The sequence below is a fragment of the Festucalex cinctus genome, chromosome 12, assembly GCF_051991245.1.
Source record: "Festucalex cinctus isolate MCC-2025b chromosome 12, RoL_Fcin_1.0, whole genome shotgun sequence".
In the NCBI taxonomy this organism is placed as follows: Eukaryota; Metazoa; Chordata; class Actinopteri; order Syngnathiformes; family Syngnathidae; genus Festucalex; species Festucalex cinctus.
In genome coordinates, this window is record NC_135422.1 from 10,124,275 (window position 1) to 10,144,119 (window position 19,845).

Consider the following 19,845-nt stretch of genomic DNA (forward strand, 5'->3'; position numbering starts at 1 on the left):
TTATTCAGGTATGACATTTTTACTTTGTTTCCATAAGATTACATTTTTCTTAAACAGAAAAATTGTACTATGGTAAGATTTAAGCATTTTTTTCAATATAATATTAGGGCTTTTTTCCCCCCAAATAGCATTCTGTATTAGCATTTTTTTTTAAATCTCTTTAAATCATCTGATTTTTCCTCATATTTCTCATATCATTTTTTAAGAGCCCTTAAAAATGATCAGCATTGTAACAAAAGAATAAGAAAGTACAAAGTGGTGGATGCAACAACCAACATATGGCAATGAAAGCGGTTAGAAACTAGAATGATAGACTCTCGTAGATTAATATTTCCTGGAGTAGTTTAACCGGTGGATGTTGGTCCATGAGCGACTCTGCACTTTATTTTGCGCTGATTGCTTCAGTTAATCAATTCTTCATAGTTATGCCCATCTGAGTCTAAATTCCTTGCTTCGATATTCTCATTGTGGATTTCAGAGGAGTAAAATGGTTCTCTCCACATACCATGTGTGATTCCATACTCCATGTGTGTGTGATCCGCTCTGATGTGTGATACAGATCAGCAGTGTCAGTCACCCCTGGCTGTAACGCTCAGTCTCTCCCGCCGCCCACGCCGGCACCGCCACCCCCTGAAGGCCTGCAAAACCCCTCATATTAGTCATATCACATCCCTCAAATCCTTTATCCTTCTCGCTGTGCTCTGTGGCCTGACACAGGGGCTTTTTGTGCCCCATGACCCCCGCTTGTGCACATGGATGTGGTGCGTGTGTTCAAGGTCAGGTAAAAGCTGAGCTCTTGTGTGACGACAGATACATGTGTGCTTGCTCGCCTGCACTTGTTTTCTTTATGTTGCTTATGAGCCTTTCTTATTAGGTTCAGTATACTCACGGTATATACGTGCTGTAAATCACAAGCTTTGTTCTTTTAATGACCTTTTTTTTTTCCTGGCAGTCATTTTGACATTATTAAACATTAATACAGTAGTAGAATTACACAATGAAAATACAAGACTGATTTCTTTTGAAGGCTGCCATTCCATTGTGGTGATTATCTAGATAAAGGTGTAAGTACATGAACATATTGTCACCATTTCATATTGCTATATTCCATTTTTACTCCGCCTGCTGATGCCAGAATTTAACTTTTTCCTGTATTTTCCTGTGTCATTGATCTTTATAAACAGCTTGGAGAGGGAATCAGATGACCAATGTTGAAACATTTGATTCATTGTGTTGGACTTGTAGTGTTTTTCATACAAATATTTACTGGAATTATGACTTAATTCCTCAAGTTAGTAGGTAAGTGATAGACTATGACACATTCCGACTGACATACTCATTCAGGGTTTGTCTCCACCTTAGGAATGGAACATGATCATAAATAGAGGACCACCTGATTATTTTCTATTTTTTATTTTTTATGCTTTATGTAATAGCTGCTCCTTTTTTACAATTTCCCTAAGTCGCTATTTTGAAAAATCAGCAGCAACATAGAAGGAGGGGACAAAATATATTAGGTAGTATAGAGTTGTAAAATACATAGCCCGATGCCTTGACACCCAACACTCAAGTCTCCTGCCTCATCCTGTTGAAAGTGATGTTGCTGTCCAAAATATTTCATACTTGCTGGACCTGACGTCATCACGCATCTAATTACAGGATGCCGCAGACACACTCCAGTTGCTAAAGTAATCCCGCCTTTTCTGGTTTTTGCATGAACAGCATATCCATTTTTTTTTTTTAAATTTTGTAAAATATGCTAATTATATATATGGAACTGTCCCTAACACGAACCCTAACACCACAATACCACAAAACAAGTGTGGCACAAACAAATGGGCAAACCAACACTTTAATTAAGTTTGGTCTTGACGATGTTACATACCCTTATGGTTATTGCATTGCAAAGACAACCAAGCTAAAAAAAATTGCATGCTATTCCAAGTTTCAGACGCTAAATTGTTGAGAGATAATATCACACAGTGGCAAAAACACAACACTCACATTACAATTCGTTGGTGACTCTATTACTTGGTAACCTTTGAGCTGACGAATGCAGACGAAGACATTTAAGCTCATTAGAGTGATGAGGAACTATAGATGATCTCTACGCACGCGTTCCCATCCGCCAGCTTTAATTAGAGGCGCTGTGACATCTCTGTCACACCGAACGTTGGCTTTGGGGAGGATGGAAATGTTACTTTCAAGTTGAATTTGCCGCGCTGAAATGCATTCTGCGAAACATTGGTAAGGCTGATCAGTTTACACTTGCGCTATTTGCATATGCTTTCATGTGAAGTTGTTCTAATTTAGATCCTGACCTTCAATAGAGAAACACAAGAAAGTAAGAAGACTTACAGACTTACTTCTGTGTGCCCTGCGATTGGCTGGCAACCAGTTCAGGGTGTCCCCCGCCTACTGCCCATAGCCAGCTGAGTTAGTCTCCGGCACACCCCGTGACCCTTGTGGGGAGCAAGCGGTTCAGAAAATGGATGGATGGCTAACTGTCTATTTGTCTTGGTAATCTTAATAAAAAGTCTTGTGATCCATTTTGTGAATCACTGCACTGTGCTAACTGCTATCATCCAGCTTGCTGTGGTTGTCACTGAAAAACAACTGAAATTGGTCACTTTTCTATGTACTAACTACAGAGCCTTACTTTTAGTATGTAAACTGACTTAATTCTCTTGCTAACAGGCTCATTTGATAAAAACCTGCCTTTCTAACCATCACCAAAATTATTACTCATGCTCTTAAACACCAAATCAGACAGAAAGTTGTAGCTAACAATGGGAGTGCCCCACTAAATATACCATCACTGTTCACTGGAATTGCTGAGGTTTCAAACTGTCACTTGTGGACCCGGAATGCTAACGCGAAGAATAGTTCTCAAAACATAGCAATGAGCTTCTCTTATTAACTGTGCTATAAGTTCATCCATCCATCATGGCACCTGTCTGGGACGGCTTGAATCCGCTTGAACTTGTGCTCGACTTAAAAGTGAGTCAGCTATGTCGTGCTATCTTCTGGATCTTTTGGCTCAAGATGTACTGTAGACGACGTAAGTTGGTGGTGGTGATTTGTATCTAAATTGTAGGATGCTGACTTGAAACAAGTCACTGTTCATTCACTTTGTGCAGTGATAGAAAAAGGCTAAAAAAAAATGGGGAAATCCAGTCGACTAAATTTCAATCAACAATATTGATCTCGAAATGTGTCTAGCTTTCATACGACTGGAGCGGCTAGTGGTTCGTCACTTCCTTCTGGACAATGCACTTTTTGCACGTGATGCCCAACCAGACTTGAAACTGGCCTCGGATTCAAAAGTCCGCTACAGATGGCCTTAGTTTGTACAACACATGCTCAGGATTAGATAACAAAAACTGTCCAAATGTCCTTACGGGTCCTTGACTTTGTATTTATTGCTTTGTCGTCACACATTTTTCTCGCTCAAGATGCTGCAGGGGATGGAGGGAAACTGTAGAGAGGAGGTTGTCGAGCAGGCGGAGGAATCTCTTAGTTGTATCGATTAGGGAGCTGAGGTGTTGGAAGACAAGTCGGAGTGGTGTGAACTGCTGGAGGAGGGCGGGGGCAGGTGTCAAAATCAAACATACAGCCCTTCTCTGATTACCGGCGCGGTGCCGCATTAGACGTTCATCGGGGGGCCGGCTCAACAGGAAAATGGATTTTTCTTAAAAGCGGCTTAATACATAAATCATGACCTCAGGGGTCACAGGCGAGGGTTTAGGAGAGGCGATCAATAACCGAGCTAATGTGAGCTTGTTTGCGGTTCAGGGGTACCACCGAATGCTGTTCTTGGAATGAGCTTACAAGCAGCCAAAACTTGTTTCATATTGTTTTTTTATCCGTACAACAGCTAATGTTAGCTTTATCCTTGTGTTTGTTTAGCAGTGCAGTTGAGACTCACAGACTTACTTTGCATAGCACGAGTGCGGCAGTGCCTATATAATGGCTAGAAGTATATAGCATATTGTTTGTCGGTCCCTGTGTGGAAATAGCGAGAACTATTCGGAGCAGGCCCATTTCCCCCCAAATTGCTAGCGACTCCCCACAAACAACTGATAAAGAGCCTGGCCTTCGAGCCCTTCTAATTTGTTTGTATTTTTCTGCTTAATGTACTTCACTCAATCGTGTTTAGCGATGATGGGAGCTGATAGGCCTATCTTGCCTAACCAAGGGCAGCATAAGCCACTAACAACAGCCAAGCGAGCACTTTCTCTTCCAATGGCTAGACTGCACGTGTTCGTACTTATCTTGAGCACATTTTGACAATCTTCTCAGAGGATATTTGCATTCAAGTTATTAACAAGTTCAATGACACATTTTCCAAACAAACTTATATTCTGATCATTGTCTTCCCCAAGACATGATTCATGTCCAAAGTCATTTTGCCCATGAAATGGGAAACAAATGCCCATGTAAAAAGTCATTTTACCTATGACGTTATCACAATACATCGACAATTGATTCAATATTTTTATTATGTTTCTGTTGTCAACTGTTGTCATGTTTCTTGGGACTGTTTCAAAGTTATTTACCCCAGTAATTTATTTCTTCTTCAGTACATTGCAATTACTGATCAATGAGTGTGCAATGGCTCTGATTGATTTTTTTTTTTCCAGTAGCTTGTTCTTCACCCCGAGACTTAAATAATTTGTCTTTACAGGCAAAACCTGAAACTTGATTTTTTTTAATTTTTTTATTTATTGTCTTGTTATTAGAGAACATTTTCTTTCCAGCTTAACCAGTATCAACAGCCAGTCAGGCTGAGTACTTTACAACAGACAACTGAGCAGTCTTTAGATCCAAAATTATTGCCTTTTATGTTTTATTTTGTGAGCCGTTCCCCCACAAGAAATATTTGTGGCAGGCCCCATTACCTTTTCCGAAGCTTAAGTCATAACCCACTGTTGGAAAAAAAACACCACCTGCAGTCTGGAGAATAGGTTAAGCCAGCATGTTTTCCTGCAGTCGCTCTCCGGGGGAGTGTGAAGGGTCTGTGACGGTCGGTTGGAGCGACGCACTGTTGACTACAGGACAGACAGAGCGGGCCAATATGCCAAGAGTCTGGAACCTGACCTCACCAGAAACAACATTTACATTTGAGAGTGTGTGTGCTTATACATCAGCACGTGACTGTGTGTGTATATATACATGGACGTCAGTACATGAGCGCGCATAGACCTTCTGTGGAACAATTGGTTGATTCGGACCATGAAAAGCAACTGACATGGTTTACCTCTCCGCGGCATGGGAGACTCTCTTACCTTAGCTGTGACTGAGCTGGGATTAAGCTGTTTTTTTTTTCTTCTTCTTCTTCTTGCTTTATGTCGCGGAAAAAATCCTTTTATTGGTGACAAGCAAAACCTTGAATGTTTGGATGCCTTTAGATCATTTCCACTCTTTGCAAAAACAACCTGGATTGATAATGTTGAAACAAAGGGATATTATCCCACTTTATGCTGAAAATAACATTAACGTATTGGTTTTCACGGCTTGGATTGGAAGTATTCATGAGCCTCCGCTAGTTTGATAAACTACCTTCCATTTCGCCTGCCGTCCAACATTTAATTTTCCATCCATGTTGATATGGGAAGTTTGCTTCGTCCTTGGGCTTGCTGAAACCTGGTCTTTGTGCTTGCTTTGGCCGTGGCCTTCTCCCTTCCAGCCTCGCTTCTGGCAAAACCCGTGTTTATGTATCTCTATATATCCGAGAGGAAACTCGTGAAACATTAATCTCTCAATCTTTTTTTTTTAATTTTTTTTTTTAAACATGATTTCCTACATTCACATTAGTGTATATACAGCAGTGTTTCTGAATCGTTGTAAATGAATTATGCGTGTGCAACATATAGTATAATATATGTTTTAGCCCAAGGGTGGGGGAGAATTCTTGTTATAAAGCTCTAAGTGGATAGTAGCAGGACACAATGCTACTACGAGCAGTTGAGAATAAAATTAACGCCAGCAGTGGAGTGACAGCTATACTAGTTGGAATAAATAACTACCGGTATACTTGTGTGAATATGTAAAACAAGCAACAAGAGTAGTCCGCGACATTGTATCTGATGAAACTAGCAATAGTTTGGTTGCAATAATAATTTGGTCGTAGTAGTTTTGGTTGCAGATATGCCCCGTCAATGGCAAAGACAATACACACTCATTGCTTTGATGAGACCATACCCCTCAGTGGAGGAGACTACTTTACCCCAACTAATCGCAAGAACCTGTTTTGTGAGCCGTTTTGTTTTTCTTATCCCGCCAAACTGAATGGTTGAGGACCCACGTGTGACACAACACGAGCCCGTCTGTGAGCTCAGACCCGTCTCTCAACAGCTGCTCAGGAAAGAAAGCCTCACCAAATTACCAACAAGAATGACTGTGAAAGATTTCCGGAGCTTTGCAAAGACAGCTTCTAAGCCTGCATGTCAAGTTGTACACTGTGGCATTGTACCTAGATTTGAGTTTTTAGTACCAGTTTTTTTTTCGCACAGTTTAAAAATCACATTTGTAGCCGACCAGATCAAGGTGTGTATTTCAGGGAGGCTACTTGCAATGGGCCGGTTTTAAATAGATGTAAGCTAGCGTCTTTCGCCTTGAAAGGTAAACCTCAAGGATCAACAATGCAGAGGATTCTCGGTTTATGGTGGAGTTCTGTTCCCAATGCCTCTACCTCAGTAACCTGAATTTGTGCTTAAGTCTAACTTGAGTTTACCTACTTGTGCCGCCTAAACTGGATGAACATGCCTTCAATATATGGTAAATTTGGAAATACTTCAGGTTAGTCCTTATCTCCCTACATATGAAGGTTTGTTTGTTTTGCTGGGTTTTCTCCTGGAAGTCCAATGAAACATGGCACTCTTGAGAAAAAAATAATTGTTCAAAAGCCGTTCACATGCGATAGAATGAGTGTGCGTACTGCGTTCATAAACTTCCGTTTGTTGAATTCACTCAGGTACAACACTGCATGTCACTTAAGAGAAAATGGCTTCTGACTCTGAATTTTCAATACATCATCGGTCACCTTGGGGGTTTGTCTACCTTAACAGAATCACAATATAGACGCTGATTTAAAATAAAATAAGCCAACACTAAGCTTCCTGTCAATGGGGCATGTATCGAGTTGTCAGGACAGCCAGCCACGCCCCGGGATTGTTCGTCCGCATCGCATTAAACACAATCACTTGACCAAGCTGGCCCTCTCCGCCACGTACTACATGTACTTGAGCTGGCCCAGCCCCTCACTCCATGTTCTCACTGTGTCATTACATTACATGACTATAGGGCTGCCGAGCTGATCTAATGGAGAGAACATTAAAAGCGTCCAGTCACTTACTTGATGGGTCCTGGAAGAGCTGGATGGAGAGGAGGAGTGTTTGACAAGATGGGGGTGGCTAAAGCATAGAGGTTAGCTGTGGTCTCGCTATGATGATGGCAATACAGCGTGTGATGGTGCCCTGATGCCCTTGAGCAAGCTGTCATTCAAAGCACTTTAATTAATTTCTCTACCTTGTCACCTTCCACTCCTCCTCCTTCCCCACCATCACACTGAAGCCCGGCACATGCAAGAGGCAATAACATAATGGAAAGTGTGCGTCAACAACTTTGGACTCGATAAAAAGATGATTTTTTTTTTTTCCCTTCTCTTTTTCATGGAAATGCCTGTCAAGGCGGCGCATAATAGTCAAGATCCGCCAACTCAGGCATCTCACCGTTGCCAGAATAGGCTTGAAGGAGGCATTTTGGAAACCCAGCATTTCGCTAAATGGAGCTTTTGTATTGTTAAGCAGTATAATTAAGACATCACAGTGACAGCCATTGGGAGGGAGCTAATGAGGGTTCTTATGTATTCTGCAGGAATATAGAATTTTGAATATTTCATGGTGTTCTAATTGTCTGGGTTGCTGCTGATGGCTTCTTTTCCTCAATATTGTTCAGTTTCGCCTCTGTGTTGGACAAGTTTGGGACAATCCTCCTGGACTGGTCACCATTCAATCACAAATGCAAACAGAACCCCAAGTCACAGTATGAAACGGAACAATATAAGATGATGAGATTATTTAGAACTACTGGCAGGGTGACTTTTTATAGGTTTCTACTCCATTAGGTGTCAGTCAGGGTGAGTAGATTTACTTTAGAGACACTTGCATGACAGAATGAATCGTAAAATTGTTTTAATTCACTTTAAATTGCATCTTACTGTGAAATTGTTTTGAACCTAGCACTACCTCGAAGTCAACCAGCATCAAAGAACGGAATACATTTGATTTTACTGTAGGGGCCTGAATTGTGTGATGTTATTTCTCCTGTCCTACCATTAGGTCAAATACATGTCTTACCTGAAGGCAGTGTGACTGTGAATACAATTGAACAACTTTTCTTTTTTTTTGTCCCTACCAAGATGAATGTACATATAATTACAAAGTATATCACGCACGCTACCTTGCAATTGAGTTTAATGGCCGTGTCGTTTCTTTGTGAAGCATGCCTCCTGGCCTTAATCTTCCCCTGCAGCTGACATCTTAATAACTCAGTCCTCTTCCATCCATTTCCATGAGAGACAATCCGGATGCGGGGGTAAGGAGGAGTTTAATGAATTTGACAATTAGTAACAGGAGTTAATGACTGCATGAAGCTAAGTACCCTGATGGACATGGCTAGGGGACCAAGGGCTTCTGTTGCTCAGGGCCATAGATCCTCATTAATAGCGTTTTTGTGCCTGATGGAGAGGACAGGGATAGTTAGGCCAGCCTTTGCTTAGTAGTCGCCTCCGACGGGGCTGCTGCAGGGTTGCGCGGTCAAACAAAGCCGGGCTTGAATTACTCCCGCTTGGGGCATGACTTAATGCAGGGCCTCGGGTCCGGCATCAGGTGAATCTGCCTTTTAATGAAGCGGCAAACGTGACATAGAATGGGACGTCTGTGCCAACAGTCATGCACATACATACAAGGTCAAAGCCGATAAAATGCTTAGCCAGAATGTTATGATTATTTATGGGTCTACCTTGCTTCAAGATCAGTTGTTATAGTTGTTATTTTGATTTCTTTAGCAACCATTATCATGCCTCTTACATTTGCAGTTCACAGTATTTTCCTGAATGAATTGCTGGTTGGTCGGCTTAGCATGGGGTTTCCTTGGACACTCCAGTTTTTTGCCCATATTTCCAAAAAAAATATTGCATATGACATTTATTGAAGACTCTCAGTTGTCCTGAGATGTGAATGTGATTATGACTTCTTTTTTGGCTGCATTTGTCTGCGCTGTGATTGGCTGGTGTCCAGTCCAGAATGTACCCCGCCTAAGCTGTCTCTCGAAAGATTAGTCTCTTTCCAAAGTTTCTGCTTTAAAATGGTAAAGATGTCATTCATGTGGGTTGTTGTTATTGGCTTGCCACTGCAACTTGGCCTACGAACTTTGAGGTTGCGCAATGTTGACCGAGGCCAAATCCCAACCTCAAAGTCTCAAACCCCTTCAGTTTCAAAGCCAATCAAACGATTAAATTGGTGTTGATTCACTCGATACGCCCAAGTTATCTTATATTCTTCTTTTAGTCCATCCTCATCCCAATCTGTGCCTCCTAATTGGCCTCTTTAGGAAGTGACAGTTGCATTTAGGCAAAGGGTTATCATTGCATTAGACGAGTGTGCCGGCCCTGAGGCTTACCTCGAACTTCACGACTGAGCCTGCAGCCCCCTTAGCTGCTATGCCGGGCCTGAAACGCTATCAGTCCAACTTAATTACTGTCACCGGCCAGTGGAATTGACTGTAATGTTTCTCACAATGGTCTGATGTTAAAACATACTGAATCCTGAGGCCTGAAGATGTTTAAACCTGAGGTCACACAGTTAAAGCCGCATTTATCTGCATCCTCCCCTTTTTACCTTTTACACCATACACTATTTTACACCAAAACACATACACACACATGCACACACAACAGTGCATGCTTTTATCTGATTAGCATTTAGCAGGCATGCCTACTTGGAGTTGTATGTGTGTTTGTGTGCAGCACAGCATCAGGCCCCAGGCAGGGCATGGATTTCATTTAGGAAAGTATCAAAGGTTTACACGCTGCTCGCTTTAATCAGCATGTTTATCAGGCAGAGAAAAATTGCAGGAAGCAAGCACGGGCGGGAGGGAGGCGGAGGAGGAGGACGACCGCGAGGGTTATCTTAAGGACCAGTAGCCAGGGAAATTGATAATGTCTACAAGGTAATTTACTGGAGACCGCTCCATCCGCTGCGCTCCCACCACCGGCCTGGCATTCTAATTACAGCCCGTGTAATGTTCTAATGAATCTGCAGGTGTGTGTCGGTGGGGGAGGATGTGCTGAGGTAGGGAACGTGTGTATCTGCATGCACCACTGCACCTTGCTAGTGTTTGTATGATTGTTTGCGTGGATTTGGGTTTGAACATGTTCCTGTCCTTCCCTCGACTCATACAATATATGGATATGATGCAAAGCAATTAGAAGGGTCCTCATTGGTATTGGGAAAAATATGCTGCGGCCATAAAAATGGGCAGTTATAGTCACATAAGGTGAAAGTGAAAGAAAATTGGACGTTCAAAGTATTGGAAGTTTTGTGGTTTACGTAGCTGACTTTCTCAGTTAATGATCCATTCAAAATCACCCCCGTGATTGACTGATGACTCGTCCAGGTTTGTGCCTTTCAGCTGTGATTGGCTCTCCTTATAGTCTCACTTGCACCTTACAATGTCTCATTCCCAACAACCATCCAATCTCATATTTATACCTAAAGACAATTTGAGTCTTCTGTGAGCTATCATGCATGTTTGGATGTATGCATGCTGTTTTTGGAATGTGGAAGAAAAGTGGAGAAAATCCACACAACTTTAGGAGAACATTCAAACTCCACACAGAAAGGGCAAATCCTGGATTTGAACCTACAACCTTAAATCTGTGAGGCAAATTTGCTAACCACATGGATAAACGGTAGTAAAAATTGTACTTCCGGAAACTGAAAACTATGTCGCAGTTAACGCAATCAGTAGGAGCTGATCATAATAACAGACAACAATAGAGGAGGAACAACAGCTCTCTTGTAATCACTTCTTTGCATCGTTGGACATATTTTATTCAAGATGAGACTAAGGACTGCAAAAAAATGGAGTACTGCAGTAAACTGGAAACTTTTGAATATTATTTTGTATGTGCAGGGTCCAGAGCTAAGGCATCGCCAAAAGAGCTACCCAATAGATAACAAGAGACCCAGTAGAGAGTAAGCAAAAAAAAAATAATGGAACTAAGGCACACTAACGTATCATACACACGTGTACTCATGGCTAAATAAATAAATACATCTCCAGGGAATATGGGCTGAACCACAGTGACTTTGATATGACCGGAATGTAAACATCCTGACAGTGAATGGAAAGACTTTTGTGCGTGTGCATGTCGGGGTGTGTTTGTGTGTGTGGCTGGGGTCAGATTAGAAACACCATTGTAGGTTGAGAAAACAGTATTTAACCCCCATGGGACGCAAACGTCATTGCCTTTACTGAGCGTATCGCACATATTGTATCGAAAATTGAGGGGTGGGGGGCATTGTATTTGAAGGTTCCTTCATTCTCTCCACAGGAAAAAGAGGGTGTCGACGCAGTGTCTGCAGGGGCCATTCTTTCTGATTACCAGAGGGTCCGTGTTGAAAATGTGTAAGTCTCACAACGCACATACAGACATTCACACAACTCTTTTGACTTTAATTTGACTTAATACTCTAATTAGAATCTAAAAGTTGTATTTCTCTAACTAAACCCATCGATCACATTAGTAGGATATTCCGCTGTCAGCTTGTTCATTGCACTTTCAACGCAAATGCTTTTCTGTGAAAGCTGTTATGAATATGCATTTACGGGTTACCGTACGTGTCAGAAAGAAAAAAAAAAGTCCCATAATGATCACTTTAGGTGTTAGAAAATATTTTGTTTTGTAAAATAAATATATTTGTGTTAAAATGATTATACAAGAACAAGGTCTCACAAAATGATTAGGTAATCATTTTTTAGGCACTCTTTTTATATTTACATTTTTTAAAATTCTTTCTAAATATCAAAAAGTACAAGAAAATACACATTTCAATTGATACAATTATTTTAGATGTTTGTTTTTTTTGTGTGTGTGGTGTCAACAACACATTTTTATCTCAATTATGCTTTCCACAACACTCACAATCAAGGTTTATGGCATATTTTTCAGGTTAATGTTTGGCTAAAGTTCCACTTGTGCAACTTTAGAGGCTTTCAAACTTTAGGTAGCACTCTAATTTAGCACCACCCCACTTTTCTCACTTCCACCTGTCCCCCCCAGGTGTTTACGTCTTGGTTTGCAGCCTCTGGCCTACCTGTGGCGGCGAGACCAGCAGTTGCTGCTCTCAGAGATGATATCATCTGACGTCCACGCCATACTCATCAAAGTCGCCGCCTTTGGTGAGATGGCCTCCCCTTTCTCTTTTTTTTTTTTCCTTTCCCCCCGCAGCCCTTGCGTCGTACCCCGACTACAAACCCTCCCCTCATGGTCAGCCATTTTACTCTCTCCAGAGTCTTTGTTAAGTAGTCACAGTAATCGAAGAATTTTGATAAGTGACTGATAGGATGAGTGGAGAAGAAAGCGAGAAAAGCAGAATAATGGCCTAATCGCGAATCTGTGGCTTAGCGCTGGTTGTCGAGACGTGTGCCACAGGCAAAGGCATTGAAGCGGAGAACAATATGAGGAGATAAGGAGCGCAGAGGGAGGAGGGTGTCGTGCACGCCATTGTGTGCGGCTGGCTGGCAGCTGAGAAGTAATCGCAGGTGCTCGCCCACCTCTTCCCGTTCACATTTAGCCCGTCAATAAACGGCACGTGTCCCTCGTCGTGCTGCAGCAACACCCGCTTTTCCGTACTCACTCGCGTGATAAAAATGGGTGAGCGCTCATATGCGTCTCTCAACTGCTTCCACGCTGAGCTAAATGCGCTTGTAATCTGCGCCCTACCCGCCTGCTTTGGAGCCTGAGGGCAAGAAGATGACTGACTAACAGGGGGATGTTAAGGAAAGCAAAAGAAAAGTTAAACTTTTTTTGAGTGTTCAAATGTTCACTTTTATCAATTGTGATGTCGCTTGGCAGACTCCCTCTGAGTTTCTTGGTGAGAAATGATAATTATTCAACACCGTTAATGGGGCTGAATGATTTCGAAAATTAATCTTTCCATCTACATTGACATTGCAATTTAATGTGTGATTATGTTCTCTAAGTCTTCTTCCTATCCCATGTGTTTTAAACACAAGCAATACATTTCTCTGTGTTAAAATAAACATAAACAGATTTATGATATCTAAATGTTTTGGTCTTATAGGTTTATGCTAAAATAAAGGCAAACGACAGATTTTGACAAATTTACCTCACCACATTATGTCAACTCGTCACTCACCACGTGTTTTTGTCCTGCTTGAGGGGGTGGCGTGGCCGCTTTTGCTACAGATGATTGCACGGAATGAAATGCCTGCGTCACCTTTGATTGATTTAAATTGTCTGCTATTCATGAATGTGCAGCTTTGGTAGGCCAGGTTTGCATCAGACCACGCTCTAGCAGGATTCAGAAAAAAAATTCGGCTTGCATTATCAGTAGAAGGAACATGCACCAAATTTTTTTTTTCAAAACTGAAATAAGTGAAAAAGTATTTAACCCTATATATTTCCACAGTTGGAGTGCTTCAGTCTTTGCAGTTGTTTTTAGCAGTTATCTTCGAACAGTGACAACATATTTAACACATTTTCTAAATTCACCATAAAGGGTTTTCTGCAGTCAACAACATGAGAAAAATGGTCATATTGTTTAAGGGTACAATTCATATTGAGAAAGAAAAAAAAATAAAGACCCACACTTGAAGTTAGTCAGTCACAGTGTAACTCTGTTTTCTCTACCATAAACAAGACTACATCCAAAAGCAAATCCTCCACAGATTCTAATTAGAACGAAATGTCACCTCGGGTGTCTTTTTTTTTTCTTTTTTTTTTTTAAGCGTGCGGCTTGGCCTCCCACTATATTGGCATTTGTGTGTGCGTGTGTTTTGGCTACAGGTAAAAATGTGGGGAGATCTTATCGGATCTCCCCTGACTCTTCACTTGTCCCGCGGCACTGGTAATTAGAAAGGAGACTGTTGAATGGCGGCCTTCAGGCATTTCTTTTCTAATTGCAGCTTTTGGTGAGAGCAGGTCTGGGCAGTGAATTTTTAAGGGAGATTGTGTGACAACGCAACAAGGTTCCTAGTGGCCTGTGTGTGTCTCTGTGTGTGATTGTTGGAGACAGAAAAGCAGTGTGATTTGAAGGGATTTAACGTATGAAATAAAAAAAAATAATAAAATAAAAAATGTGGAGGTCAAAGTTTAAGTCTCCCTATGAAATGACAGCTAAAACAGCTTATGATATTCTGCCAAAATAATAAGACGAAACGTGTCCCTGCGCTTTCCTGACAAGTCAATAAAGATTAATATTCCTTCCGTTTGCTGCTCGGGAAGATAGGTGCAAATTAAAAGTGAATGGATAAAGAAAAGTATCTTTTTTTCTTAAGGAGAGGATATAGCTTGATGACAAATCCCCGTTGTGAAAAGACAGCTGTCCAAATGCGGTATAATCCTCTAAGTGAATTCTCTGCAAGTTTGAAATCTGTGCTGATGGCAGCTTAATACCTTGTAACAGGAGAAAAGTACTGGCAGAAGAAAATGTCATCTTTCTTATTTATGTATGTGGACAAAATTGTCGGGGAAAAAGCTCCACTGGTCACTGAACTAACTTGACTCTGGCAATGAAGGTACTCAAATTTAACTAATGCACCAAACAGAATGAAAAAGAAAAACATTCTTATTCTTGAACATTTGTCAAGCACATACCTAAAACATCTCCAAAACACTATAAAGCCATTTGTATTATTCATCCTTCCATTTTCCTAACCACTTACTCCTCACGAGGGTCGCAGGGATGCTGGAGCCTATCTCAGCCAGCTTTGGGCAGTAGCCGGGGTACACCCTGAACTGGATGCCAGCCAATTGCAGGGCACACAGAGACAAACAGCCATCCATACTTACAAATGCACCGAAGGACAATTTGGAGCGCCCAATAACCCTGCTATGCATGTCTTTAGAATGTGGGAGGAGCCCGGAGTACCCGGAGAAAACCAACGCAGGCACGGGGAGAACATGCAAGGAAGAAGGCCTTTAATTATTCAGAGAGAAAAACAATGAATTCACAATACATGGAGCTGAAAATTTTACGAACACTAACTGTGTTCCTTTAACTCATGCTCCGCCTGAGCATGTTTAACAAAAGACACGACTCTGTATACAACAAATGGCAGAGCATTTTTTTAAATGTAGCTTCTATCTAATTTAGAAAAGAGCTATAATTCATATCAAGCATCATCGTTTGTGATAAACAGATGAAAGGAAAATCTATTTCTTCTGTGCCTCAAAATGGCATAAAAGCCAAATACGTGCGTAGTATCTCGAACGCATAAAGGTAATTGGCCATTCTGAGAGTCATGATCAAATATTCATGTAATTAGTTAATCGATTGAGTCATGCTGGTGAGTAAGGGCGCCACAGGTCCCTCGGTTAATTGGGCTTCTTCTCCCGAGATAATTGGCATGTGCAAAATCAAAGCCACCCCACCGTTTTCGTCCTTTCTTTCTTTTCTTTTCTTTTTTTTTTTAATTTATTAGCCCACTATCTTTTACCCTTGGCATGAACACATTGGGTAGCCTTTGAGCTTCACTGAACATAATCTCATATAACACTTCAGTACAATTAGTGTTCAAAGAATGTAGGTAAGTTATTCCAATGGCAAGCTTGATGGTCAAGTAGTTTCCTGTTTCACCTGTTCTTTTGAGGCAAATAAATCATGTTAAAAAGTTTTTGGGAATTCAGTTATCTTTGTGAATTTGTTGATAATGTATTATACCGCAATGTGATGAACTGATGACAGCGTATGATCATCGTATCAATATCTGAGGTTGATTTAGTTCAGCTCATTGTCAGTAAGTTTCTCTCTTCTATACAGTATTTGGAGTGACAGATTCATCCCGACACAATTTCCACTTTCCATAATTCCATTCAGACACTGAATTCCTGATAAAGAGCTTGACAAATTTTCCATATAACCTTAATCTTATCATCGTTTGTCTCAGGTTCTCTTTCTTCCCCAGCACTTTAGGTTTTCGCCTTTGCAAAAAGATGAGGCGATAACCAACAGCTATTGTTTTTGAGTGTTGTTTTAAAAGTGCTCACTGACAAGGGAGGGGAGACGCTTATTCCATCTATTTAGTGGGCTAAAGGGCCACACGTCACGAATCTAATTTGCTCTGTGAAGGCGGGGATTAAAGCAGAGCTGTCACCAGATTGCCAGAAAAAACCCAGCGGATACCTGCGATAGCGCTCTCGCAGCTAGGCTCAGTTCGGCTAAGACGGTATCTGCCATCTCCAGGCTTTTAATTCAACACACGAAAGGGAACTCACAAGCAGTTTGAGCTAACTATACAACTTCACACAAGCAAATCTCCTCACGGTGGGCAAAGGCCAGCAAAACTAGAAATAAAGCGTATTCTACTTGGTTATTCTGACCTGCATTGTCTACTGTGAATTGCTGCTTAAAACGGATGTTTTTTGTTGGTGCTAATTTAGCGCAACTTACTGTGAAACTGACATTAGAAGACAATTAATATAAACAAAATCCTGAAAGAGCAAGAGCTGTGTGTTCTGCTTGTTAGTATGATTCTGATAAAACTAAGCTTCTAATTTTCCATAACAAAAAAAAAAAGGTTTTAGTTTCAATCACTTACAATTGTCAGATATTTTTAGTTTGATATTTTGTTAGTTACCAAAGTTACACACCAACTGATTCTCATCAAACTGTCAATAAGCAAGTTTACGCATTTCAGTGACACTTGATGTTTGAATGACACAAAAGGAGAAGAATGAGATGTTCTGATCATTGTTTATACTTTACACGGAAAATGTTTTCGTGTAACTTTTCGGATTGATCCAAATAAATGTGCAATGTTAGTAATATTTTCCACATTTTGCCCTGACTGTCCTCTTGCAGCGGCGCCTAGTCAGACAGTGACTAGGCGTCAATCAAAGCAGTTGGAAGAAGAACATGAAGATTTTTATTTTTTATTTTTTTTGGTCTTGGAAGAGGTTATGGGGGGATACAAAATGACATCCAGTTTATTAATGTTGTTACTGTACTTAGCAAACATTTTATAATTTCAAGAACACTTAATTCCGTCACTGGCCTAGGCAGCGTTAGGACAAAATATTGATAATGTGGTATATTTTATTGTTGTCTCTCACGATACGGTTTCAAGTCAGCAGCGTCAGATAATCGTGTCTTTTGAAGTGTACTCCAATGAACTGTCAAGGTTTTTCTTCCAGTATATTGATTATTAGGCAGTTGATGTATTGCGAGTATCGTGCTAATGTTGTGAGGTAATCCCACTTCTACACTGGATTCTTTCATTTTAAAGCTCACTGATTTTAATTGAGCTTTGAAGAATACCACCAAATAAAAGGCAGAAAATGTAGTGTCTCTGGTGTCAGACTTTACCTTTATCTAATTTCAGTGCAGCATAATTTTTCAATTTGGCTTGGGTCCACTTGTTAAACTGGTTCAGGGTAAGACAGCATTGTGAGTATCACTTTTAAAAATAAAGTGGTGTTCGCTGGCTGAAGGCGGAAGTCAGGAGCATCAATGAATGCCCGCCAGGTTGAAATGTGTTGACGTTCATGCTATTTTTGCAACATTTTTGGCACTTGCTCTTAAAACCCGCACTCTGTGAAAACGTCTCCTTGTGGATCGTTAATCATTTAAGAGCCGAAAAGTTAATGAAACTATCAAAAAAAAAAAAAAAAGAGGGAGAAGAAAGTGGCATCCCCTGTGCAATTTGGAGCCAATTATGAAGATTTTGTTAAAAGACATGACTAATTACAGAGGATATTTAAAAGGGATTGAATTTTAATGTGTCCCTCCTTATTACCTTTGCGGCGGGGTTAAGATGAGAGGATGTTGAGATTAGAAATTCTCACTCTAATTAAGAGCATGGGTCCCCCGGGATGAGAATAAGGGTGTGCTCATTCTACCATCTCATCCCGCTCCTTTCTAACCCCTCCTCCCTTGTTGGACCATCGTGAGATACAACTGGGATTAAGATGAACCCCAAAACCTGCCTTCACGTCTCTCACCCATGGCTCCCCACGGGTGGGCTCGCGCCGACTGACACTTTAACCTTTGAGCTTGTCAGGCCACGAGGGAAAAGATATTCTCACATTACGATTAACTTTGCTCCTTTAATTAGACACGTCGATGTGCTGGAGAGCAGCGCCGCCGCCGCGTAACGCCCGCCGCAGCAGGGCGACGGGCTTTATGGCCATCTTGGCGATCATTATGGGTGTGCCTTGCCTCTTGGGATGAGTCAGTCACTTGTTAAAGATGGCGTCGATCAATTAAGACACATTTTCAGAAGTGGCGGGATATAATATTGCTGTTGTGACCTATGGAGTCATTGTCTTCAGAGCTGAACAATTAACTGCATTTGCAACTATAGTTACTATAACGAGATACAATGAAATAAGATTTTATCATTACAACATGGGGGATATAGGATTGACTATCTATGGGGACCTCTGCTCCAACATGACACCAAGCAATTTTATTTAATTTTTTTGTTTTTCTTTTCACTTTACAGAGTTTTGAATCACTGCAAAAGGAAAAATCAATTAAGCACTACTTTTGTTAGTGACGTCTTGGACATGTTGACTGTTTTTGTGCGACTTTTGATGCACATTTTTTAGGGTGTAAAAAAAACAAAACAGTTTGAAACGAAAAAGAATAGAATATTAGGGATTTTTCCACTGTAATAGAGACGAGCGACATGCCACTGATCAGCTCTCTGCTGGGTTGCCATAGGATGTCGATCAATCAATCAAACTTTATTTATATAGCACATTTCATACATTCAAATGCAACTCAAAGTGCTGAACATCCATAATACAATACAAAGAACCCCCCCCCCCCCCCCCCCCCCCCAATCCCCATGATCGTACCCACAGACACACCCAAAACACAACAGACACATGAAAACCACAACATGGCGGGGCACAGAAGTACCCTGTAAGGAAAGACACCCAGGAGGAGTTCGTCCACAGCGAGAGGGATGAAGACCAGCCATCCCTCCCAGTGTGGAGGCTCCCCTATGAGGAAACACTGGAGCTAAAAACTTAATAACTACCAAATAAAAAGATTTAAACACTAAAAGAAAAACAGTTAAACACTATTGATGGTCTAAGGCTCAGGAGAGTGAGGCATGCTGGGTATTTTATTCCCTCTCTTCCTCTCCCCATGCCCTTGAGTCACTTCCCTGCACCAGGAGGGCAAAAGAAAAATAAACAACATTTCTTTCCATAGTTTATGTTTTCAAGGGGGAACTAAATGAGGTGGGAATGTGCATGTATAAGTATAAAATTGTGTGCATATGTTGCTTTTGAAAACTGTTAGCCTTCCCCATAAAGATGTGTATACACTACTTGCAAAGTCAAACTAACGGATGTATGCAGGTTTTGCTGTGTGTTTACGTCTGTCATGTTCAATCACTGATTTGTGATTCTGTCTCTCCTAATTTGTCTGTGCGTGAACAAATTAGGTCTGGATCCCGGCAAGCACCTGGGAAAGTCTCTGGCTGACATGGCGCCCTACCTGAAACAGGTCACGAACAATTTGGGATGCTCTAAATGGTCATGTCATGTTCTTGCAAAACTGCTAAGTGTAAACACAAGTT

The 19,845-nt window shown here is 41.1% G+C and overlaps 1 protein-coding gene across 1 annotated transcript in view; it reads left to right on the forward strand.

Annotated features, from left to right (window-relative positions):
- The window catches only part of LOC144031793 (diphthine--ammonia ligase-like), a 35,116-nt gene that overhangs the window by 5,912 nt on the left and 9,359 nt on the right, over positions 1-19,845 (forward strand). Inside the window, exons 4-6 of the mRNA XM_077539216.1 lie at positions 11,621-11,694; positions 12,350-12,468; positions 19,711-19,801. Coding sequence (XP_077395342.1) covers positions 11,621-11,694; positions 12,350-12,468; positions 19,711-19,801 — 284 coding nt within the window. The remainder of the gene's footprint in view (positions 1-11,620; positions 11,695-12,349; positions 12,469-19,710; positions 19,802-19,845) is intronic.